General features: G+C 37.9%; 2 protein-coding genes across 2 annotated transcripts in view; one reads left to right on the top strand and one right to left on the bottom strand.

Moving 5' to 3' along the window:
- The first annotated feature begins 1,432 nt into the window (after positions 1 to 1,432).
- Positions 1,433 to 7,082, top strand: OR10Z1 (olfactory receptor family 10 subfamily Z member 1). The gene is given in 2 exon segments (XM_082406767.1): positions 1,433 to 4,102; positions 4,105 to 7,082. Coding segments are annotated over 2 exon segments (1,002 nt in total). The 5' UTR covers positions 1,433 to 3,546; the 3' UTR covers positions 4,551 to 7,082.
- Positions 7,083 to 7,208: 126 nt separating this feature from the next.
- SPTA1 (spectrin alpha, erythrocytic 1) overlaps positions 7,209 to 24,406 on the bottom strand; it is a 74,408-nt gene continuing 57,210 nt past the window's right edge. The window contains exons 42-51 of the mRNA XM_082407761.1: positions 21,351 to 21,560; positions 18,687 to 18,983; positions 17,746 to 17,858; positions 16,568 to 16,612; positions 16,046 to 16,097; positions 13,462 to 13,649; positions 12,513 to 12,566; positions 11,978 to 12,124; positions 11,053 to 11,197; positions 7,209 to 10,503 (exon numbers count right to left, since the gene is read on the bottom strand). Of these exons, the coding sequence (XP_082263887.1) occupies positions 10,378 to 10,503; positions 11,053 to 11,197; positions 11,978 to 12,124; positions 12,513 to 12,566; positions 13,462 to 13,649; positions 16,046 to 16,097; positions 16,568 to 16,612; positions 17,746 to 17,858; positions 18,687 to 18,983; positions 21,351 to 21,560 (1,377 nt within the window). The 3' untranslated portion in view covers positions 7,209 to 10,377. The remainder of the gene's footprint in view (positions 10,504 to 11,052; positions 11,198 to 11,977; positions 12,125 to 12,512; positions 12,567 to 13,461; positions 13,650 to 16,045; positions 16,098 to 16,567; positions 16,613 to 17,745; positions 17,859 to 18,686; positions 18,984 to 21,350; positions 21,561 to 24,406) is intronic.

Below are 24,406 nucleotides of genomic sequence, written 5' to 3'. Positions count from 1 at the left end.
CCACTTATGATAAAAACTCTGCAGAAAGTAGTCATAGAGGGAACCTGCCTCAACATAATAAAGGCCATATATGGAAATGACTATTAAGCTAATGATATGAAAAACCAGAGAATCGTGACTCACCAAAACGTTGAACATCAAAGACAGCCTCTTCAATAAGTGGTGCTGGGAAAACTGGACAGCTACATGTAAAAGCATGAAATTAGAACACTCCCTGACACCATACACAAAAATAAGCTTAAAATGGATTAAAGACCTAAGTGTAAGGCCAGACACTATCAAACTCTTAGAGGAAAACATAGGCAGAACACTCTATGACATAAATCACAGCAAGATCCTTTTTGATCCCCCTCCTAGAGAAATGGAAATAAAAACACAAATAAACAAATGGGACCTAATGAAACTTAAAAGCTTTTGCACAGCAAAGGAAACCATAAACAAGACAAAAAGACAACCCTCAGAATGGCAGAAAATATTTGCAAATGAAGCAACTGACAAAGGATTAATCTCCAATATATATAAACAGCTCATGCAGCTCAATATTAAAAAAACAGACAACCCAATCCCAAAATGGGCAGAAGACCTAAATAGACATTTCTCCAAAGAAGACATACAGATTGCCAAGAAGCACATGAAAAGCTGCTCAACATCACTAATTATTAGAGAAATGTAAATCAAAACTACAATGAGTTATCACCTCACACTGGTTAGAATGGTCATCATCAGAAAATCTACAAACAAGAAATGCTGGAGAGGGTGTGGAGAAAAGGGAACCCTCTTGCACTGTTGGTGGTAATGTAAATTGATTCAGCCACTATGGAGAACAGTATGGAGGTTCCTTAAAAAACTAAAAATAGAATTACCATATGACCCAGCAATCCCACTACTTGGCATATACTCACAGAAAACCATAATTCAAAAAGACACAAGCACCCCAATGTTCACAGCAGCACTATTTACAATAGCCAGGTTCTGGAAGCAACCTAAATGCCCATCGACAGACAAATGGATAAAGAAGATGTGGTACATATATACAGTGGAATATTACTCAGCCATAAAAAGGAACGAAACTGGGTCATTTGTAGAGACGTGGATGGATCTAGAGACCGTCATACAGAGTGAAGTAAGTCAGAAAGAGGAAAACAAATATTGTATATTAACGCATATATGTGGAACCTAGAAAAGTGGTACAGATGAACTGGTTTGCAGGGCAGAAATTGAGACACATATGTCGAGAACAAACGTATGGACACCAAGGAGGGAAAGCGGCGGGGGGGCTTGTGGTGGTGGTGTGATGAATTGGGCGATTGGGATTGACATGTTTAATGTATACACTGATGTGTATAAAATTGATGACTAATAAGGACCTGCTGTGTAAAAAAATAAATTAAATAAAATTCAAAATTTAAAAAAAATAATAAATTAAAAAAAAAATCTACAGACAGTAAATGCTGGAGAGGGTGTGGAGAAAACAGAACCCTCCTACACTGTTGGTGGGAAAGTAAATTGGTACAACCACTATGGAGAAAAGTATGGTGGGTCCTTACAAAACTAAAAATTGAACTACCATATGATCCAGGAATCCCAGTGCTGGGCATATATCTGAAGGAAACCATAGTCGAAAAGATACATGCACCCCAATGTTCATTGTGGCACTATTTACAATAGCCAGGATATGGAAGCAACCTAAATGTCCATCAACAGAGGAATGGATAAAGAAGATGTGGTACATATACACAATGGAATATTACTCAGCCATAAGAAAATAACAAAATAATGTCATTTGCAGCAACGTGGGTGAACCTAGAGTTTGTCATATTGAGTGAACTAAGTCAGACAGGGAAAGACAAATATATGATATCACTCATATGTGGAATCTAAAAAATAAAAGGGTACAAATGAACTTGTCCACTAAATAGAAATAGAGTTACTGATGTAGAAAACAAACCTATGGTTACCAGGGGGTAAGGGGTGTAGGGATAAATTGGGAGACCGGGATTGACATATACACACTACTATGTATGAAATAGATAACTAGTAAGTACCTACTGTGTAGCACAGGGAACTCTACTCAATACTCTGTAATGACCTCTATGGGGAAAGAAGCTAAAAAAAGAGTTGATAAATGTATATATATAACCGATTCACTTTACTGTACAGCAGAAACTAACACAATATTGTAAATAAACTATACTCCAACAAATATTAATTAAAAAATTAAAATAAAAAAATAAAATGAGAAAAAAATGTTTGATGTGTTAAGTGTATAAATTTGTTTCTGTTTTCTTTAAATAAAATCTCTTTCAGAAAAAAAAAAAGAAAATGATACAATGTTTGATGCAAAATAGATATATAAATTATTGTTTGAATCACAATCTTAGCATCCCTTTGTTCACATTTCCTTTTCTGCTTTTCCCAGAAGAATATTTCCATTCAATGACAAGCACAAATAGATTGCTTCCTGAAACATGGCCCACTGGGACTGGAGAATCTTCAGAGAGAGAAGCTGTTTTGATGGAAGTAGATATGACTCACCACATGGGCATAGGGGTTTGGAAGATTCCCTGTTATCATTTGGGAACATCACTCTTTGTTCAGAATAGGAGTTTCTGAGCTGGATCTCAGGTCCCTTCTCCCACAGGCAGTGGGTCAGTCTAGTACATGGATGCTGAAAGGCAGGACTAGCCCTCATTATGAGCCTCTTCAGGTGAGTGGAGAATCCTCTTTTGCCTAATCTGTCAGGGACAGTGGAGCCTGACAGCTGATCTTTGGCTAAGGGATATGCAACTTGCCCTGAGCTCTGACTTTTCCTTCAGTGCTCTGCATAGACTCACATGAAAAAGGGCTTGTGGAACGGGTGTTATAGATACAAGAGATTATTGTTGAGCAAACTGTGTCTTATTCTGTATTCATGTTACTGTCCTACAGTGTCTGAGAAGAGTCATCATTGTTTGGGGGAAATAATGTTAGATTAGGACTCAAGGCACTTTTTCTCTGGTCTTGGCTTTCTATGACTTCAAGAAAGTCACTTTACCATCTTGGCTCTGTTGCTTAGTCTATAAAATAATATCCATCAATCCACCAACCTCAAGTTCTAACAGGCAACATGTCTGTGTCCACATGTGTATTATGTGGCAGTGTTATGTACGAGGTTGGTATGAATGTATGTGTGTTGTACATATCTACATATGTATGTGCTCTCTGAATATATATGCATTTACAATGTATGTGCACTGTAATGGTAATGTAATATTACCATTAATGTAATATTAATGGTAAATGTGCAGTGCAGAGTTTTGAATGTGTAAAATGTGCATAATTATGTGTGAGTGCTTTGCATGGGTATGCATGTATATATGTGCCTGCATATGTGTAGTCATGTATGTATGTGCACATATGTGCATATTGTGTATATTTGTATTCATGTATGCACATATACACATGTGAGAATAGATCCATACCTCCGTGTGTCTAATAAGTGTATTTCTGAAGTTTATTGCTGTCTAAAAAAGAGCTTTCTTTTTGAGTTACAACAGGTACAAAGAAATGAGAATCCACCTCATCTTGCCTTCTAAAGAAACAAGGCATCTTCTGGCAAGGTGGAAAGAATCAAATCTATCAGGGATGTCACTCAGAATGGAGCAAACCAATGCAACCTTCTGCAGGGGCTTTGTATTCCTTGGCTCCTCCATCTTTGGGAAACTGCAACTCCTGCTCTTCGCATTGTTCGTCTCCCTGTATCTTTTCACCCTGACCAACAATGTCTTCAGTATCATAGTCATCAGGCTCAACAGCCATCTGCACACCCCCATGTACCTCTTCCTTTCCTTCCTACCTTTCTCTGAGACCTGCTATACCTTGGGCATTATCCCTAGGATGCTTTCCGGCCTGGTCAGGGGCGGGCAGGTCATATCCTATGTGGGCTGTGCTGTCCAAATGTTCTTCTCTGCTTCGTGGGCCTGTACCACCTGCTTCCTCCTGGCTGTCATGGGCTTTGACAGATATGTAGCCATCTGTGCCCCACTACACTATGCCAGCCGGGTTGGCACCTCCTTCTTGAGTGGGTATCTCTTTGGGATGGGGATGACACTGGTCATTTTCCACCTTCCGTTTGCATCTCCCATGAGATCCAGCACTTTTTTTGTGACACGCTGCCAGTGCTGAGCCTGGCCTGTAGAGATACAGGCCTGAGTGAGCTAGGGATCCTTACCCTCAGCCTGTTGGTCATCCTGGTCTCCTTCTCCTTCATCACTATCTCCTACACCTGCATCCTGACAGCAATCCTGAGGATCCCCTCCAATGAGGGGAGGAAGAAGGCCTTCTCTACTTGCCCCTCACACCTCACAGTGGTCATTGTTCACTATGGCTGTGCCTCCTTCATGTACCTGAGACCCAAAGCCAGTTACTCTCTTGAGCGGGACCAGCTTATTGCTGTCATCTATACTGTGGTGACTTCCCTCCTCAATCCCACTGTTAATAGTCTAAGAAATCGGGCTGTGCAGACAACCCTGAGAAATGCTTTCCGAGGGAGATTGCTGGGTAAAGGATGAAGGCTACCCTAATGGGACAGTCTCCTCTATGTAGGCTGGACATACCCCAGAAACCCAGGCCAATGGGCCAGATATTCAGGGCTTTAGGCCAAAGCTACCCCACCTCCAATTCCCCGAGAGAGCCCCATCCTGTCTCTTGCATGCCCCCCCAGGGCTTCTGGGGAATGCAGATGCAGGGCTTCCTGCTCTTGTTACTGTGCTTAACTCACACTGATCTCAGAATCTGAATTTTCACTTTCAGCCTCCCATACACCATGCTTAGTTCCTGAAACCCAGCTCATTAAGAATTTTCTAACTGAGCTGAACAAGATGAGGGGAGTTTCAAGTGCCCAAGTTCAAAACAGGGCTGGCTGGGGCCCTGCCAGGGATACTGTAGAGATTTCTAAAATCATTACATAATTAGATTATCTGACCAATAATGTTCTTTCAAGATCTGAAACTCAGTGACTATCAGGTTGGCAAATCAGTTTGAATGCTTTCCTAAATGAAGAGGTCAGTTATTATTATTTTTTCTCTCCCAAAAGGTGTCTTTAATCTTTTTATGTAGTTGTCTTCTTTATCTCTGGCTCATTATTACTTTGGCCTCTTCTTTTTAATTGGCTCTTCTAGTTGGGTAACTTCTATTTCAGAAAATATATTTATTTCCTATTTTCCTCAATAATAGCTGTTGCTCTCTAATGGCCTCCTAATCTTGGGTGTAAGGACCTCCTCACTTGGGTCACTCCCTAGTATGGATACTACTCTTTAGAATCTATGGTGGAACTCTCTATCCTGCCTATTTTACTTTCCACTCACAATATGTCATGCACGGTACCAGACATTTCTAGGGATAAGTAAAGGTGGAATGAATTCACACAGTTGTCAGGAAGGAGTTTGAATACAGATTCTGCCACTTACAGTGTGACCCTGGGTAAGTTATTTAATCCTTCTCAGCTTCAAAGTCCTCACCTGTAAAATGGTTGTAGCTTTGTAGTTTTGTGTTGCTGACTAAACAGGGTCATACATGTAAATAATTTAGTGCAATAACTGGATCATAATAATCTTCCAATAAATGTCAGCTGCTACTATTAATAATGTGCTAAGCAAAGTGATACTGGCTTTTAGTTTAGGGAGAGGTTATTCTCGGTGGAGGATCAGAGCAGATTTCATGTCTAAGGTAGTACTTGAATTTGTTCCCAAAGAATGAGTAAATTTTGAATGCAGTAAGTGGAAATAAAGTACATATATTCTAAGGAGACGGAACAGAATAACTACAGTCTCAGTGACAAGACAATGTAGGCTTATTACAGAGTGTGGTGAGTTGTCCAGAGGGACAAAAATATCTCACAAATGATGGGTGAAGTTAACTTGGGTTAAGATTTCTTTGAGGAGAGCATTGTGAATACCTTGCTTCAGACTTGATGCTTTTGGCAGTGGAAGGTAGGACACAGTATACCTTTGAGCAGAGAGTGGAGTTGAATCTGGGAAGTGATTTAGGAAGATTAATCCAGAAGCAGAGAGGATGATAAATCTCACCAAGCAGAAAACAGAGGCAAGAAGATCAGTAAGAAATCCATTGCCATCATTTAAAGAAAGGCAAAAAGACCTGAACAAGGATAGAGGTATTGGAAACTGAAAGAAATTGAAACATAAGAGATTTTGAAAATGTCAGATTCGTGTGATTCTTCAGTGAGTTAGAAGTGGGACAAGACTTAAGAGAGAGGAAAGAACTTACATTGGGGGAATGTTTTTTCAGATAGGAATCCATATTTTTCCATGCTCTCAGGGAAGAAACACATCCTTAGGGAGATTTCGGTGGAAATCAAATTTGGCAGGAAGAAAGCGAGTCCAGGAGAAGAGAATAGGTTGTAGAGAAGTAGGAGATTTAGTTAAATGGCAGAAAGGACTTGGGTTAAGGGAGAAAAGCCATGTACTCTAGGTTCCTTTTCACTAGGTCTGGAAGTAATCTCCTCATTGCATTGAGGTATTTGAGCAAATTCATTTCCAAAACGTATTCAGTTCATCTAGCATAACATTCCCTAAATGCACACTCAGCAATGATGGGTAAAGATGTTCTAAAAATTGCTATGTAATACTCAAAGGTCAATCTACCTTCCAAATGTGGTAGTCTTAAGTATGAAAGGGTATAAAAATCACATGAGGGGTCTTTCAGTATATGTTCCTGGAAGCCATCTCAATAGACCTTGACACAATTGATCTGGGGTGACAGGCAGAAATAGTTTACAAAATGTGCCTAGGTGATTCAAATTCCCTCCTTGGATTGCGAATATGGCCATGTGCTTAAAAAGAACAAATCCTCCTCCCAGTTATATACACAGATATACACATAGCAAAGCAGAGGTTCCTCTGATGTGAACATGACCACATATGCCCAACTCATGGTTCTTTAAAGAGCCAATTAATTCCATAAAGCTCTGGAGTCAGATTTCCTGAGTTTAAAGCCTAGCTTTGCCACTTTTTATATGTGTGACCTAGAGGAAGTTTATTAACATTTCTGTGCCTCCATTCTCAATGGCAAAATGAAATTTTAACAGTATCTATTTTGTAGGCCTTTTTGTGATGATTAAGATAAAATCTTTATAATAGAGTCTGCCATACATGAAACACCCAATATGACCATATTTTATTTTATTTTTTTTAAAGAAATTCCTTTATTTATTTATTTATTTTTGGCTGTGTTGGGTTTTCGTTTCTGTGCAAGGGCTTTCTCTTGTTACGGCAAGCGGGGGCCACTCTTCATCACGGTGCACGGGCCTCTCACTATCGCGGCCTCTCTTGTTGTGGAGCACAGGCTCCAGACGCGCAGGCTCAGTAGTTGTGGCTCACGGGCCTAGTTGCTCCGCGGCATGTGGGATCTTCCCAGACCAGGGCTCGAATCCGTGTCCCCTGCATTGGCAGACAGATTCTCAACCACTGCGCCACCAGGGAAGCCCGACCATATTTTATTATTTGGAGTTTCTAGGCAGTATCACTTTAGCTTGACATATTTGTTACCTAGTTCATGCTGGCAGAAGCCAGCGCCGGCAGTGTCCAGCATCTTATATTTCATGATATAACCATCTAAAGAAGAGTAAAGTGCTGTTACCTGGCACAGTGTCTGACTGGAGAATGTAGGAAGATGGACCTAGATCCAGAGACCTGAGAAGAGTAGATACTGGGAAATGGATCAGGCTATAGGAAAAAAGAATCAGATGGCTTCCAGGCAAATGTTTGGCATCAGGGAAGCCCATAAAATGTAAAAGGGAGAGTTCTGTTAAGAGTGGAACAGTTTTTGAATCCCAACCAAGCAGTAGGAATCATAAAAGAAAAATCAAGAATGTAGCCACAGGGCTGGGTCTCAGAGGCAGGTTCCCCTCTATAAATTGTAAAGAAGAGAGTTACCAAGAAGCAGCAGGGATTCCAGTTCAAAGTAAGTAAACAGAACGTCAAGAAAAGATCACTATGAAATATGAGGAACTTAACCCTGAGATCAAGAGGAAAATTTGATACAAGTTCTAATTGTTATAATATTATAAATTGAATATTTATAGTCCCCAATTAAGTTATGTATGATAATTCCCATATTACCATTTTTTGCTTGAGTGTATGGGTGGTCAGAATTTGATTTCAGAAGACGCTGTATGTAACTCTAACAGTACCATCTTCTTAGGGCATTTTTGTTGATTCTTTAGATAAATACTATCTTCTTTAGCCTCTACATTATTAATCTCTTTTTATGAGATGGTACTAATGGTCCTTTGCCTTAAAGACTCACCACATGCCTAATAATCTGATTTAGGACTTACAGATACTTGGCAGGGTTCAGGAGAAGAATGGAACCATAGTCACCTTTGCCTTTGGTTATTACAAACATACATTTTTTAGATTTTCCATATTCGGGCAGTGTGATATTAAATGATACTGAATTTTGATGGCTTACTGGGCTATGAATATTTTCACCTGTAATCATATTTGGTAACTCATAATTTGGTAACACAATTTAGACATTTATGAACATTTTTTGAAATACTTTTTTTATTGTCATATTTCATAGCACCCAATTGTTTAAGCAAAAATCAGTAAAAACACTTATACATTATTAGCAGCAAAGACAGCTTTATAGTTTTAACCAAAATTTCTTTAAATGGCTCCTTGTGACAGGATTTGTCCCTTAGCAAGGACTAATTTCTATGCAAAGAATGGGATTGAGACTTGAAATGGTAACCAAGTGGCAATATACATGGATTGGGAGGTAGAGACTGTTCGTGCAGGATACAAAAACAGCTAGGCAGTTTCATACTGAGCAAAGAAATGAACTAAGTCTTCTCACAAGCAAATGACACCATAAATTTTGACAAGTCAGAACAGAATGTCAGCATTCAAACCTGTTCAGATCAAACCTGGTCTGGAAATTATTTGGAAACAGCACCACCTCTTGTTTCTTTTCTTTTCTTTTCTTTTTTCTTTTTGAGCTATTTTTTTTTATTAGAGTATAATTGCTTTCCAATGTTGTGTTAGTTTCTGCTGTACAGTGAAGTGAATCAGCTATATATATACCTATATCCCCTCCCTCTTGGATTTCCTTCCCCCACATCCCACTCATCTAGGTCACCACAGAGCACCGAGCCGAGCTCCCTGTGCTATACAGCAGGTTCCCACTAGCTATCTATTTTACACATGGTACTGTATTTATGTCAAACCTAATCTCCCAATTCATCCCACCCTCCCTTCCCCCTCTGTGTCCACATGTCCGTTCTCTACGTCTGTGTCTCTATTCCTGCCCTGCAAATAGGTTCATCTGTACCATTTTTCTAGATTCCACATATATGCGTTAATATACAATCTTTGTTTTTCTCTTTCTGACTTACTTCACTCCGTGGAAGCAACCTAAACGTCCATCGAAAGATGAATGAATAAAGAAGATGTGGTACATATATATATAAAGGAATATTACTCAGCCATATATAGGAACAAAATTGGGTCATTTGTTTTTTTCCTTAATTCTATAAAAATTCTACTGACTCTTAACACTAATAGGAGATATAAGTAAATCAAAACAAGGATTCTTTTTATCACATTAAAATTTTGGAGAAAATTCAGGGACATACAGGACAAAAAGAAGACCTTCCATGCTCATATTTTGCTGTTCTGAGAGTAATAACATTCACTCTAATGGGGAAGTATGAAAAATGGACAGATTGAGAAGAAAATGTGTGTTGTGCTGGTCTTCTCTGTGTGATTCCATTTCATAGACTAAAATATTGGGGTTTCCCAGAATATCAAATATCTCCATTTTCAAATGTAAGAATTTAAACACATTTCAAGCTCAAGAAACATTGTTTGTAAGTTATCTTGCATCTTATGTATCTACTGTATCCAAGCACTTATTTACAGTGTAATTAGCTGCCTATATTTACATTACAGTACAATTCTCAGAAATATAGAAACCCAATTGAGTCAGGAACATTTTACTTCATATTGCTCTATCAAAAAGAACTTCAAAAATGTTTTTTTAAAGGAAATACTTTATTCTATAATCAGAAAAAAAAAACCCCAAAATAATAAGGATAGGTAGAACCCAACAAACGAAAAATAGAGACCTTGTTTAATACCCCTCAGCAGTGACTAGTTGCATGTAAAATAAACCCATGGCCTCCTCTCCTCCAATTTTGTTAATGCCTTTATCTCCCAAGCTCGAGAATTTTTTCAGGTCCTGCAATAAATGTAAAACACACACACACACACACACACACACGACTATCTTTCCACTCTCTGTACTTGCCTGTCTCCTTCATCTCCCAATACTTCCCACAACACCAAGATTCTCTGACCCAGGAAAAGCTGCTTATCACTTGCCAAAGTAGGAATTGATGAAGCCAACATAATCATAGCCAGCAGGCTGGCTTCGGCCCCGTGGGTCCATGTATTGCTGCATATGTGAGGCACAGAATGACACTTGTTCTGGGGTTAGGGCCTGAAACATAAAAAAAAAAAAAAAAAAAAAAAGAAATACAGTAATAAGAATTAAAAATAGCTGGCTCTTTGGGGCTTCTAATATGCCCTAAACTCAGGAAGTGGAGAGACTTTGGAAGAAGAAACCAGCCCTGGTCCTATCACGTGCTTTACTTATAGAAAGAAATCTATAATTTCTAATGAATAAGACCAACTCATCTCTTCAACTTAGTTCTTATCCAAAGAGTCCCATCTCACTCTGGCTGCACTATCTACACCATTCTCTAAATTTGACTTATTAAATAAACAGGATAAATAAATAACCTTAAAAGCCAAGTAGCATGTTTGGGATTGACATTGATAGTCATTAGAGATTGACTGTAGGTTTTTGAGTTGTGTCAAGACAACATGAGTGAGCAAAGCAAATGATATCTAGTGCATAATACTATCTGAGAAAAAGTGGGGGAGGGGAATGTGGTTGCCTATGGTAAGTAGGCAGCCAAGCCCGAGATGAACAAAATATAGATTATGATGAGAGTGTAATGAGAGTGGATGCAAACTGGAATCTGACCTGCTTCATGTCCTCTTTGGTAATATAGGCCTTGCCCTCTGCCAAGGCTTGGAAAGCATCCTCTAGTTCATTGCTGGACTTGATGTTCTCTGACTCCTTGTCGATCAGGAAGTCGGTATAGTCGGTTTGTGAGATATAGCCCTTTCTGTTGGAGAAATAGATCAGGAATTGTCCCCTCTTAAGACAAAGAGGAAGGCAGATCCCTTTCTCATCCTACTCAGTGTCTCAGACAGAGAGAAGCTGGATTCTCCAAGTGCTTTTCCCATCTCAGCTCTCTGAGACTATGGGCTAGGATCTCTATTTGACCCACATCCTCATGCCCTTACAACCAAATAAACCGTTTCCTAAGTTCTAGCCTCTGTTTCCACATGGGTCAGTCAGCCTGACTCTCTAAGTAGAATTTGGGGATTTTCCACTAACACCAGTCTCTAAGTATCTCAAGCTCTTCAAGTTGAGTTGAAGACCTCTATTTCTGATCTTCTTTGGTCCTTGGTATAAGAAAGAATTGGTCCTTAATAGTAACATAATCCCTCTATGACTCTGTTCCACCCTCACAAGCACACAACAACCCCATCTGCAGGAGGTGGCCTTTGAATAATCCATATCTCATTAAGATCTTACACAAGGGAAGGAATTATTCTCTCAAGTTCCTTTCTCAGAATCAGCTGAAATTCATAGATCAAACATAAACCAGGAATTGAACAAATTGCAGAGCTGGTGCCTGAGTTGGAGTTAGTGCCATGAACTTCTGAGCTAATCCTAAAAGGGCACCAAAAGCTGCTCAATTCATTTATGGTAGTCTGTATATTCCTACTCTCAAGATGAATTAATTTCATATTTTATGGATCATTTTACTTTCTGTGCTTGTCTCCCCCTCCCCAAGCCTCATTCCCTGCTATGGTCTGGCCCTTGGTCTTCCTCCTACCTCCCTGGATCAACAGCATCCAGGAATTTCTCAAACTTGGGCTCAGGTTCACCTTCCTCCACCATGGGCAAGTAGTAATTGAGCCCTCTCAGGCAGGACCGGAAATCTTTGTGACTTAAGCGACCTGTCAGATTCTCATCGAAGTGCCTAAAGAATAAAAACATTTTATCAAGTTCAATAGGAATCAGATTAAAAAAGAAAATAATAGTTCTTGTTGTACTAGTTGGGGCTTTAGTAACATTTCATAAGGTTATCAGTTGAGTGGAGAGCTTGCCTGTGTTTCCACACTTTTTTTTAAAACTTAATGGATGGAGGGAAATGAATAAAATGTTGAACATAAAATAAATGTATTTCCTAAAATCAAGGAATCTCATAGACATACTAAAAGCCAAGACTTGAAGCTAAATAACGTATCTAGATCTTCAATTAAGATCCTACTAAACCACATTGAGGGAAAAAAAAATAATAGTTACTTGGAAATTCATTCTGATTGTCTGGAAAACAAAGAACCAATCAACTCTGAAGTTATACTCACCTGAAGGCTGTTTCAAACTCCTGTAGTGTCTCTTTACTCAGACCAGTGATGTCTCTGAAAGGAAAAACAAAAATTAACCCATGAAATAAACAGAGAAATAAAAAAGACATGCCATAAGAATAAGAGAGGAATTTTAGTGACTATTATGCTAGTCAAGTGATCTAGTTCAGGGGTTGGCAAACTATGGTCCATGGGCCAAATCCAGTCGGTCACTCACTTTTGTATAGTCAGTGAACTGAGAATGGTTTTTACATGATTAAAAATAATCAAAAGAAGAAGTCTGTTTCCTTAAACATTAAAAATTATGAGAAGTTCAAATTTCAGTGTCCATAAATAAAATTTTATTGGAACATGTCCATGCTCATTCATTTATGAATTATCAATAGATGTTTTCTCTTCACAACAGCAGTGTTGAGTAGTTAAACCAGAGGTTATATGTCTCACAAATTGTACGATATTTATTATCAAGATCTTTACAGAAAAAGTTTGCCAATCTCTGATCCAGATAACTAATGCTGCCAAAATAGCTATGGAGAACTAAGGCTGCTCTGATATAATTAATTTATTTAGAAAAAAAATGAAATTTTCTCTTCTGCTCTATACTTTGAATATTTATTTCATTCTAGACATTTCGGGGGGAATTTTACAAAAGGGAACGCTTTCTGAAGAGGTCATATAAGATGGTGAATAGACTCAGAGAAATGGATGGTGAGTAGACACAGGGAGATGGGACCACTGTGACCCAGTTTATAATAGCCTCCTATAAAAAGAGAAATATTCATTCTGTGGGTCAGTAAAGAGAGAGAATATCGGTTCTGGGGATAGTGAATGTACTATCACTGAAGCAACTCCTGTATACAGTACCCCAAACTTTAGCTCTTGGAGCTAAGTCTCTAATACCTAACACCACCCACACCCTTGCCCAGCCCTGGCTGTAGGTTCTCAATACCTGGCTTGGATCTGTTGTTCCAGACTGTGTTGCCTTCTCATCCCAAGCTGGTAGAGCTGGTCCCATTGCTGAGCCAGCCCAATGGTGCTGTATTTAATGTCTAGGACCAGAGCCTCTTCTAAATTTTCCCCCAGGTCCTCAATCTTGGTCAGCTTACGCTTCATTGCCTGGATCTCCTTCTGCTTCCTCTGGAAAAAGACAAAGAGAGGCAGTCACCCAGCATATGAGATCCAAACCTAGGGATGATACAGAAGGTAAGAAGCTGATAAATTTAGACTTCCCTTCATTGTTCCTTTTCAATTATCTTCAGGAGTTTTCCTGTCCTCTGTAAAAAATGAACTACTCAGGAAAACCACCTCACTTATATTTGTATTCCTCCTTTATAAAGTGGCAGAAAGGTTAACTGATATGACTTCTATCATTCTGGTAATCTGTAGTATATAAATTTAAGTGTTAACAGTTATATACTGCAGATAAAGAAGGGTAGGATTTCCAGGATCCATGCTCCCAGTGATCTGCATCATGAATTATTTGCACTATTGATTGTGGTTGAGCTCTGAGGTCCACTTAAACTTCCCAGTGTTCACACTTCAGTGTCCTTCATTGGCTTGGACAGACTTCCACAAGACTCTTCTGTTATTCAGACATATTATATGCCAAACATCTGCATTTAGGTCATGTTTTCTGAACAAGGGAATGTCTTTTCCTAAAGAGGAGAGGAGTGAATTGGTTGTGATGAGCGGGGTAGTTGTGAAAACATATTAGATATTACAACGGTTTGTGGCCCTCCAAAAATCAATCCTGTCTGACAACATCTTTTTAGCATTAAGTTCTCTCATTAGGGATAAATTAGATTTAATTAGTTAATTTTTTCTTCTGGTGGTGGGGGGAAAGAAAATAAGGTTAAGGTTAAAAACACTGTTCTAGCCTACTGCTTTTTTTTTTTTCTTGCCATTTTATTTTATTTTTTTAACATCTTTATTAGAGTATAATTGTTTTACAATGGTGCGTCAATTTCTGCTTTATAACAAAGTGAATCCGTTATACATATACATATGTTCCCATATCTCTTCCCTCTTGCATCTCCCTCCCTCCCACCCTCCCTATCCCACCCCTCTAGGTGGCCACAAAGCACCAAGCTGATCTTCCTGCTCTATGCGGCTGTTTCCCACTAGCTATCTATTTTACGTTTGGTAGTGTATATATGTCCATGCCACTCTCTCACTTTGTCTCAGCTTACCCTTCCCCCTACCCATATCCTCAAGTCCATTCTCTAGTAGGTCTGTATCTTTATTCCCATCTTGCCCCTAGGTTCTTCTGACCATTTTCTTTCTTTTTTTTTTTTTAGATTCCATATATATGTGTTAGCATACAGTATTTGTTTTTCTCTTTCTGACTTACTTCACTCTGTATGACAGTCTCTAGGTCCATCCACCTCACTACAAATAACTCAGTTTCATTCCTCTTTATGGCTGAGTAATATTCCATTGTATATATGTATCACATCTTCTTTATCCATTCATCTGTTGATGGACACTTGGGTTGCTTCCACCTCCTGGCTATTGTAAATAGAGCTGCAATGAGCATTTTGGTACATGACTTTTGAATTATGGTTTTCTCAGGGTATATGCCCAGTAGTGGGATTGCTGGGTCGCATGGTAGTTCTATTTGTAGTTTTTTAAGGAACCTCCATACTGTTCTCCATAGTGGCTGAATCAGTCTACATTCCCACCAACAGTGCAAGAGGGTTCCCTTTTCTCCACACCCTCTCCAGCATTTCTTGTTTGTAGATTTTTTGATGATGACCATTCTGACTGGTGTGAGATGATATCTCATTGTAGTTTTGATTTGCATTTCTCCAATGATTAATGATGTTGAGCATTCTTTCATGTGTTTGTTGGCAATCTGTATATCTTCTTTGGAGAAATGTCTATTTAGGTCTTCTGCCCATTTTTGGATTGGGTTGTTTGTTTTTTGATATTGAGCTGCATGAGTTGCCTGTATGTTTTGGAGATTAATCCTTTGTCAGTTGCTTCATTTGCAAATATTTTCTCCCATTCTGAGGGTTGTCTTTTCGTCTTGTTTATGGTTTCCTTTGCTGTGCAAAAGCTTTTAAGTTTCATTAGGTCCCATTTGTTTATTTTTGTTTTTATTTCCATTTCTCTACGAGGTGTAGCCCACTGCTTCACTCAATTATTAAGAGATAATCTAGATTCAAATTTATTTTCTTACCACATCAAATAATAACAGAAATTTGTCAATGTTACAAGTTGTAGGCCAGGAACTTTTGCATTTGTTCCCTTACTTAATCATTAGAGTAAGTCTATAATGTAGCTATTATTGACTCCATTGTATAGATACAGAAATTGAAGTTGAGATTTAAGCAAACTGTCATCCATGTCCATGAAGTGGTGGCCAAAGGTTAGAATGCAAATTGTTGGCAAGGTTGACACCAGAGCCTTAGGCTTTTGACTTTTGGGCCAGGGGACTTACCTAAAAGAATCACCAGCTTCCTCTGCATAGTTTTTCTTGCACTTTTTGTAATTCCAGCAATGTTTAGAGCTAATGAATGAACATTACTTACTTTATTTGCTTCCAGCTGGGATTCCAGAGTTCCTGTTTCTTTCAGCAAAGATCTAGTTAAGAACCAGAGGAAAACATTATTTATAATATCAGAGGTCAGTATTTTACACAAACAGACCAACTCAAAACCCCTACACTTCTATAGTTCTTCCAAGTTATATGGCCTTTCTGAAATGAATTTTCACAATGCCAAATTTTCACGAGACCAAACCCTCTCTGTTTATTGGCAACAAATGAAAAGGAAAGTAAGGCTGTCCCAGTTCTTCTCTGCCTACGAGAAAGTTTCCATACTTCCCTCCTAGTTATTATTCTTGGATATATACCCTTAACCTAATGTAGGCAAGACTTCACCTACTGGGGTGTAGGGTCAGAATGATATACACTTTGCTTCTCTTTCTTACCCCACATTTTACTTAGGGACCATCAGATTGCAATGGGATGAAGACGCTTTAGTACTAAGGCCTCCTAAACTAATTATTTCGAATGATACGACAAAACAAACATGATAACATAAAATACTGACCCATCCAGAAAATAATCCCTGGATATGGAGGTCCAGAACAGGAATCAGAAGAGAGAAAAGTGAAATCACATGTTAGCATGGTTTACTGAAATGATCTTCTTTCTTCAGATTTATGATACATTCTAAATTCTTTGTACCTAGAAAGTATGAACCTGTTCCACCCACTGTCCCCAAAGTGTCCCCCACACTGAGAAGCTCAGAGCCTTCTGTGCATCTCTTTACTTTAGGATGAAGGGCTCAGGTGTCAGGTGATATGCTCAGTGTTGGGCACCTGCTGCCAGGGGAGGAGGGACCAAAACCAGAGGCAAAGGAGGGTGAGCTGTGTATCCTCTGCTTTCTGTCAGATGTTTTATTTAGCCATGATACAGAATTTCTTTTTGTTCATTGTCTGATTTATCCTTGTCAATGTGTTTGTAGGAACAGTAGCATGGATTGTCTAAACCAACACTTTAACTCCACAATGCTGACCCACCTGCTGAATACAGTTTACCAACTTTGACCATTTACTCATTTATTATACCTTCTTAGTTTCCTCTTTTCCAGGTCATTTGCCCCAGAAGATGTGACAAATGTTATTCTCATGTATAGAACATTTTGCATTTAATAAAAGCAATTAGTATATATTATCTCACTTTATTCTCTTCACAGTTTTAGTAGTCAAGCAACATAATAATTTCCTATGAAGTATTCACAGTGTACTCTGCTCTGGTTGTGCCAATAAATACATATGTGACCTTGATCAAGTCAAGTTATCTACTGAACTTCTTTCCACATTTGGAAACAGTGGTAATAGGATCAGCTCTGTACACTTTTCAAGGTTGCTCTGAAAGTTGAGATAATGGATCATAGAAATACTTTGTAAAGTACAAGGGGAAGGCAAACATAAGGGACTGCTATTATTTTTAGACTGTAATTATAGGCAAGAGGGAAAAAAAGTGAGAGTATCAAGGAGAGAATACAGAATGGGCAACGAGATGAAATTCTCATTTCTCAATTTTGCAATGATTGATTTAGAGTACAGTCGATTCCAAATACAAAGCACAGACAGGATATGGTGATTTTAGGACAGCATAAATACTGTAAGAGTTCCCCTTCCTTCCCATAGTTATGTATTTCATCCCTATAGTAAATGGAAAGTATAGCATAGGGATCATGAGTTTGGGGGTATCACAGCACACCTGGTCTGCACGATCCAATCAAGGAAGGCACTGGCATTCTGTTCAAATTCTTGGCACATCTCAAAGTTCTTGACCTGTCTTGCCTCTTCCTTTTCCAGCTCCTGCTCTCTTTCCTAAAACCCCAAATCACAGATAGTAATGTGCACATTGCAGACCTTTCTTTGCAATAAAATAACTGTTTCTGAGGCTCACCTGCACATCTTCCTTCTTCCAAATCTCACCTATCTTCCACTACTATTGCCTGTGTGCTCACTTTTCTTCCAGCCCACCTCTTCTCATCTCAGAAATGTGAAAGAAGCTTATGCAACTTCCCATAACTACTTACAGGTGTTACCAAGCCCAGTAACAAATAAACTAGTAACAAAAGCAAATCTTTCCTCAACTCAATTTTTTTCCAGTTGAAATTTCATTTAAATGAACATAAAAGTAGCTTTAAAGGAAAAGATAATGAGTTGCCAAATGAAACTGGTGATTTTATAGTGAAATTTTTCTTTGTAAAATTTTAAAATACTTTCCATAGCTTCCATAATGAGCATTACTATAGACAGACAAAAATTAAACACAAACACATTAAAAAGGCACTTTTGGAGATGTGTATAAAATAGAGAATGCCTTGGAGTATATACACTGTAAAGATATATACAAACCTCATGGACTTCTCATAACCTATTTTTAGAGCCATCTCCTGGAGCTCGTGCTTGCTTCCTTGAATCACCACTCAACACCCAGATGCTTGAGACTCTAACCTATAGGGCATAGGGCTATGCCTGTTGTGAACATATTTCCAAAATTTTTCTTAGATTGTCTCAGTGCATGACTGCTGTCCCAATATAATTATTAATAGTGTTTCTTTCTTTCTCAAAAGTCCCCAAACTTGGATAATATATCAAGTGAGCATGCTCACTATAGCTAGAGGAACTCTCTGCTCTGCCCCAACCTACCTTGATGATGTCAGATAGGTGATTCCAGATCCTTTCCAGCACCTCCACTGTTAACCAGGTATAGGGGCTAGAGGACACATTTAAGGCCTTAATCTGCTGGTCTAGCTCTAGCAAGTAGTTGAAGTCTCCTTGAGCCCTTGCCAAGGAGGCCAAAAAGCTCTCATGGTCCTTCTGCAGCCGCCGTATTGCATCCAGTGAGACACAGCGCACAGACTCTGACAGATCCTCCTCAGCATTCTCACACCAGTTGTTGAAAGCTGAAGCCTTGTGTGCAAATTCCATGAATAGATCCTCGGCCTATAGAGGGAAAAAAAAAGACACCTCCATCTTTTCTGATAAAGCTCGTCAGCAGAAAAGAAGATTGAGGATAATAAAAATGATGGTCTTCAAGAATTTTCAGGGCCAACACTCTAAAAGGGCAGAACTAAAACCAATGGAGACCATGTGATCAGATGGATGGACATGCAAGTTCAAGGTACAAGCCCTGATCCTAGCATTTTCTCTTTTTCTTCCAACACTTACAAATGAAGTTGGATGACTTCTAGGATTATATTAGCTATAAGATTCCAAAAGTGGCAAGGGTAGATTTCAATGATAAGATTTCATGATTTCTTGTTCTGACGTCTGTGTTCCAAGTCTACTTGGTACATAGTAAACATGCACAAATAAATGTTAAATGAATGAATGGATAATTGATTGAATAAAAAGTATCATTTGTGGGATAAGCATTTCTTCTTTCTCTCCTCTGATCTTCTGCAGACCACACTTCTTTGATGTCTCTTTGCATATAATGAGTTCTCATCCTACCTTCCTTCTAAACCTTGTTCAGGGCTCATCTCATGCCTGAATCCCCCGCTTAAACCCATTTCCTACCCTCTAACCTGTATCCTTATCCATGCAATACTCTTTGGAGTTATTCATATGCTCTGAATGACTTTGAATTTCTAAATGAGAGAAATAGCATGGATTGTCCCAAACAGTAGGTAATAGAAAAGTTTTAGATTTAAAATACATCACATAGGGACTTCCCTGTTGGCTCGGTGGTTAAGAATCTCCCTGTCAATGCAGGGGACACGGGTTTGAGCCCTGGTCCGGGAAGATCCCACATGCTGCAGAGCAACTAAGCCAATGTGCCACAACTACTGAGCCTGCACTCTAGAGCCTGCGAGCCACAACCACTGAAGCCCATGCACCTAGAACCCGTGCTCCACAACAAGAGAAGCCACCGCAATGAGAAACCCGTGCACCGCAACAAAGAGTAGCCCCCACTCGCCGCAACTAGAGAAAGCCCGCGCGCAGCAACGAAGACCCAACACAGCCAAAAATAAATAAATAAATAAATAAATTTATAACAAAAAAATGAAATAAAATACATCATATAGTTTGGGTCAGCAGATTGTACTTTCAAAGAGATTTATGTTATACAGATATGAAAATCAGTTTTCATCTCCAAACATAGGAGTTAAAGAGGAGAAAATTGACCCAAATGGAAGGAGATTACAAAGGTATTACACCATTACACCTTCTCTGTATTCATTTCAGCAATCTATACGCTAAAATAGACTAAACACAGAGAAAACTAATATTGCCCCTACCCAAGAAGGACATGAAAACCTATAAATAATGCCATATTATTTTCATAATATTATGTATCAACTGAAGATTTTACAAAGATTTTAAAATCATAAAATAAAATAACAAAACTCTTTGCAGTTTGAAAATTAAGTAAAATAGAATCAGAACATGAAGTATCTTCTTATGTAGAATGTGTGTATGTACATATATGTGTGTGTGTGTGTATATATATAGATATGGATATGCAGTTGCCCATTAATTGCTTTAAATTTTCACTTAAGATTAATTTCTGTAGGTTCCATGTCCTTCAATAGAGTAGAAATTAGTTAAGGGTCTGATTTTTTATTTGTGTGTTTTCTGATTCCTGTAACTCCCTACCTTAACTTGTTGCCAAATGCAATACTTCTTATGGTCTAGAAATACTCAGTAATTTCACTGATCATCTTGACTTCCTTTTACTATTAATATTTTTATCATCAACATCCAATACCTTAGCAGCCACCACTAGAAAGAACATTTTAATAACTTATATCCATATAGAACTTGGTGGTTTATATTGCATTTTCAGATCTATTATCTCTTTTAATAGTAATAACATAGAACCAGATATGATGGTGATATTACCCTATTTTATAGATAAAGAAATCAAGGTTCAGAAATGTTAAGTGACACATGCAAGGTCTCCCAGCTAGGAAAGATGAGAACATAAGTTATACTTGTCTAATATTCCTTTTATATGAGTTACAAAAAAAGACAAGGACAACTTTGACTCCTACATGCCAGTATTAGTTCTTCCTTACAGTAAGATGTTCTATCGCTTGTCTCACCTACCTGTTTCCATTATATGTACCTGGCTTCCATCATAAGTCAGCTGGATAACTGATAAATCAGTCAAAAAAATACTCCCTATCAATCTAAAAAAATGAATTGCTTCTTGCTCATAAGAATGTCTTCCTGATTCTTTGCAATGTACTCACTTAAATGTCTATAGTATTCAAACACGGTTTCCAGTATCTATTTCTGGATTTCATGGCTAAAGTACAGATAATCTAGGACTGATGGTGGTTCATCATTTTTTTTTTTTTTTACCTTCTGTAGGGGCAGCTGTTTTTCCAGCAATTCCTGTCTGTGGGCTTCAGAAGCTTCCAGCAGCTGTTCCCAGAGCCTCAGCAGGGCAGCATGGCGCTTCTTAATGGCTTCGGTCTGGCTGTGCTCAGCAGCCACCAGTTGGTCCTTCAGGTCTGTTATCTCAGACAGTCTCTCTTGCTGGAAGCTCTGCAGACTGGCATGCAGTGTGTCCTGAGAAAGACCCATAGAGAAGCTGTGAACAGAAAAATAATGCAGATTCCAAGGGGTCATTCATACCTGGGTTCCACAAGATTGGACCTACACAAGAGTTTAGAGTGATGCCCAAGGAAAAGGAAATAGGATTTAGAGACTTTCGTAAACATTTGGGATTGGAATTATAGTTAAATTCCAGTGCTTTAAAATTGGATTTTAGATTAGGTACAAAATTAATATTAAGGGAGTATTGGAGCATGATGTGATATTCCAAATTTTTCCAAATCAAAACTAAATCCTTCCTAAGGCTCACATTCTAAGACTCTTTTATATCACTTATTAGATTTGACATTCTAATTAGCAGTAGTGCACTACTAGAAATCGTGGAAGTATGCAAACTAACAAAAGACCTTATACAGGTGCCAGTTATACAAATGATTGTGTGTGTGTTCATGTGTGTGTGCAAATGATATCAGAATCACAAAATTCAGGATGTTCCATTTCCAGCTTTAACAGGGTGGTATGTATTTGACCAACTCTCCCTTTGAGAACAACTTTTAATGCTGGATAAAAGTACAAAAAATCAGCTGTTTGAAAGGAATCAGAATGCAACTCAGGTAGCTATAACTTAATGGATCAAAATTCCAGGGAGAAGGAAATAGTAGCAAACTAAGAGTAATACTCTCTATCACTTTTCCCTTTGAAGTATAAGCTGTACAGGGTGAGGTAGTGGAGGAAGCAGATGCTCAGATCTTTTGATCATCTCATGGAACTAAAGGAACAAAAATTGGAGTTCTGGGAAACTGGGTCATCCACGGTTTGAGGAAATCATGAAAAGGGAGATGCAGAAAAGGAGGCTCAATAATCTCCCTGTATGTCCCCCTCAGGGTATTTATAGATTCCTAAACACGAGTCTTAGAAGTCAAGCAGAAAACAGTAGCTAAGAATGTAAAATCTAAAGAATCTAAAGTCTAAAGAATCTAAAATCTAAGAGTTTTCTGCAGTCACACAGTACTGAGATCAGGACACATCAAGTAGGAGCAGACTTAGTGAAAGAGGTTTAGTTGAAACCTCTAAAGGCCCTAGGTTTAAGAGCAAACTGAAAAAGGCTAGTCCTCAGGAAAACTGAAATCACATCTTGAATCATTACTGAAAAAAGTGGGGTTGCATAGGGGATAGGGTAGGGGAGGTGTTGAATTATAGCTTTAAATAAAACTCATGAATTAATTACTTTAAATGTAAATGGATTCACTACTCCATTAAAATCATCAATAGATAATAAATCAATACTCATCTATATGATATTTATAAAAGACACATCTAAGACATACAGACACTCTGCACTTCTATGTTCATTGCAACATTATTCACAGTAACCAAGATACGGAAGCAAACTAAGTGCCCATCAACAGAACAATAGATAAAGAAGATATGTGATATACACATATGGAATATTATTCAGTCATGAGGAAGAAGGAAATCTTGCTGTTTGCAACAAATTGGATGAAACTTGAGGGCATTATGCTAAGTGAAATAAGTGTCAGAGAGAAAGACAAATATTGTATAATGTTACTTACATGTGGAATCTAAAAAAGCCAAACTTAGAGAAACAGCCAAACTTAGAGTACATTGGTGGTTGCCAGGGGCTGGGAGGTGAGGGAAATGGGGAGAAATTGGTCAAAGGGAACAAACTTCCATTTATAAGATTAACAAGTGCTGGAGAGCTAATGCATAGCATGGTTATTATACCTAATATTTCTATATTATGTACTTTAAAGTTGCTAAGAGAGTAGATCTTAAATGTTCTCACCTTAAAAAAGAAATGGTAATTATGTCACAGGATGAAGGTGTTAGCTAATGCTACAGTGGTAACCATTTTGCAATTTATAAATGTACCAAGTCAACAACAAAAACAAGAAATATAAAGGCATAAAAATATTTTTAAAGGGTTGGAAATAGATATACATTGCAAACAGTAAACAAAAGAAAATTGGTATAGTATACTAATATATGAAAAAAAATTTAAGAAGTGTTAAAAAAAGTGTCATTGGAGAGAAAGAGAAACTTTTCATAATTAAAAGAATCAATTCATCAAGATTATTTCATAATTGTAAATGTCAACACAACTTTTAACCTAGCTTTAAAATATATAAAAATAAAATATTTAAACAACATAAGTAACAAAATCTGATGGGTAATATACATTATTGCAAAATCCACATTCTTTTCAATTGTACAAAGACTATTCACTAAAAGAGACCATTTGTTGGATATAGACCTCCTAAAATAATATAGATTGTATTTTTAAAGTACAGTTAAATAAAACAGATATAAATGTCAAAAAAGATAATTAGAAAATTCCCAAATATTTGGAAATTAAGCAATAAATGACAGAATAACCAATGGGTCAAAAAAGAAATTAAGTTAGAAATAACAGAACATTTTTAATTGAATGATAACAAAAATAGCATATGAAATTTGTGAGATGCAGCTAAGGGTTTACTTAGAGGAAAATGTATATCCTCAAATCAATATATTAGAAAAGAAGAATGGTTAAGTATTTAACAACCTCAATATCTATCTTAAAATTTAAAAAAATCAAGTAATATCAAAGGAAGTTAAAAAATAATAAAGATATAAAAAGATATTAATGGACTATAGTACAAAGATACAACAGAGAAAAATTATATAGCCCAAAGTTGGTTCTCTAATAAAAATGAACACCTACTGGCAAGACTGATGAGAGAGAGAAAACTAGCAAATTATCTCTATCACGAAGGAAAGGGGAACAATATTACAGGTCCTACAGACAGTAAAACCACAAATTTAGGAATGAAATAATCCTCTGTGAAGCTTCTGTGTGA

The sequence above is a fragment of the Balaenoptera borealis genome (genome assembly GCF_965194805.1).
Source record: "Balaenoptera borealis genome assembly, chromosome: 1".
NCBI classification, from domain to species: domain Eukaryota; kingdom Metazoa; phylum Chordata; class Mammalia; order Artiodactyla; family Balaenopteridae; genus Balaenoptera; species Balaenoptera borealis.
Note: the sequence above shows the minus strand (reverse complement) of the source record. Positions and strands in the feature narration are given on the sequence as shown.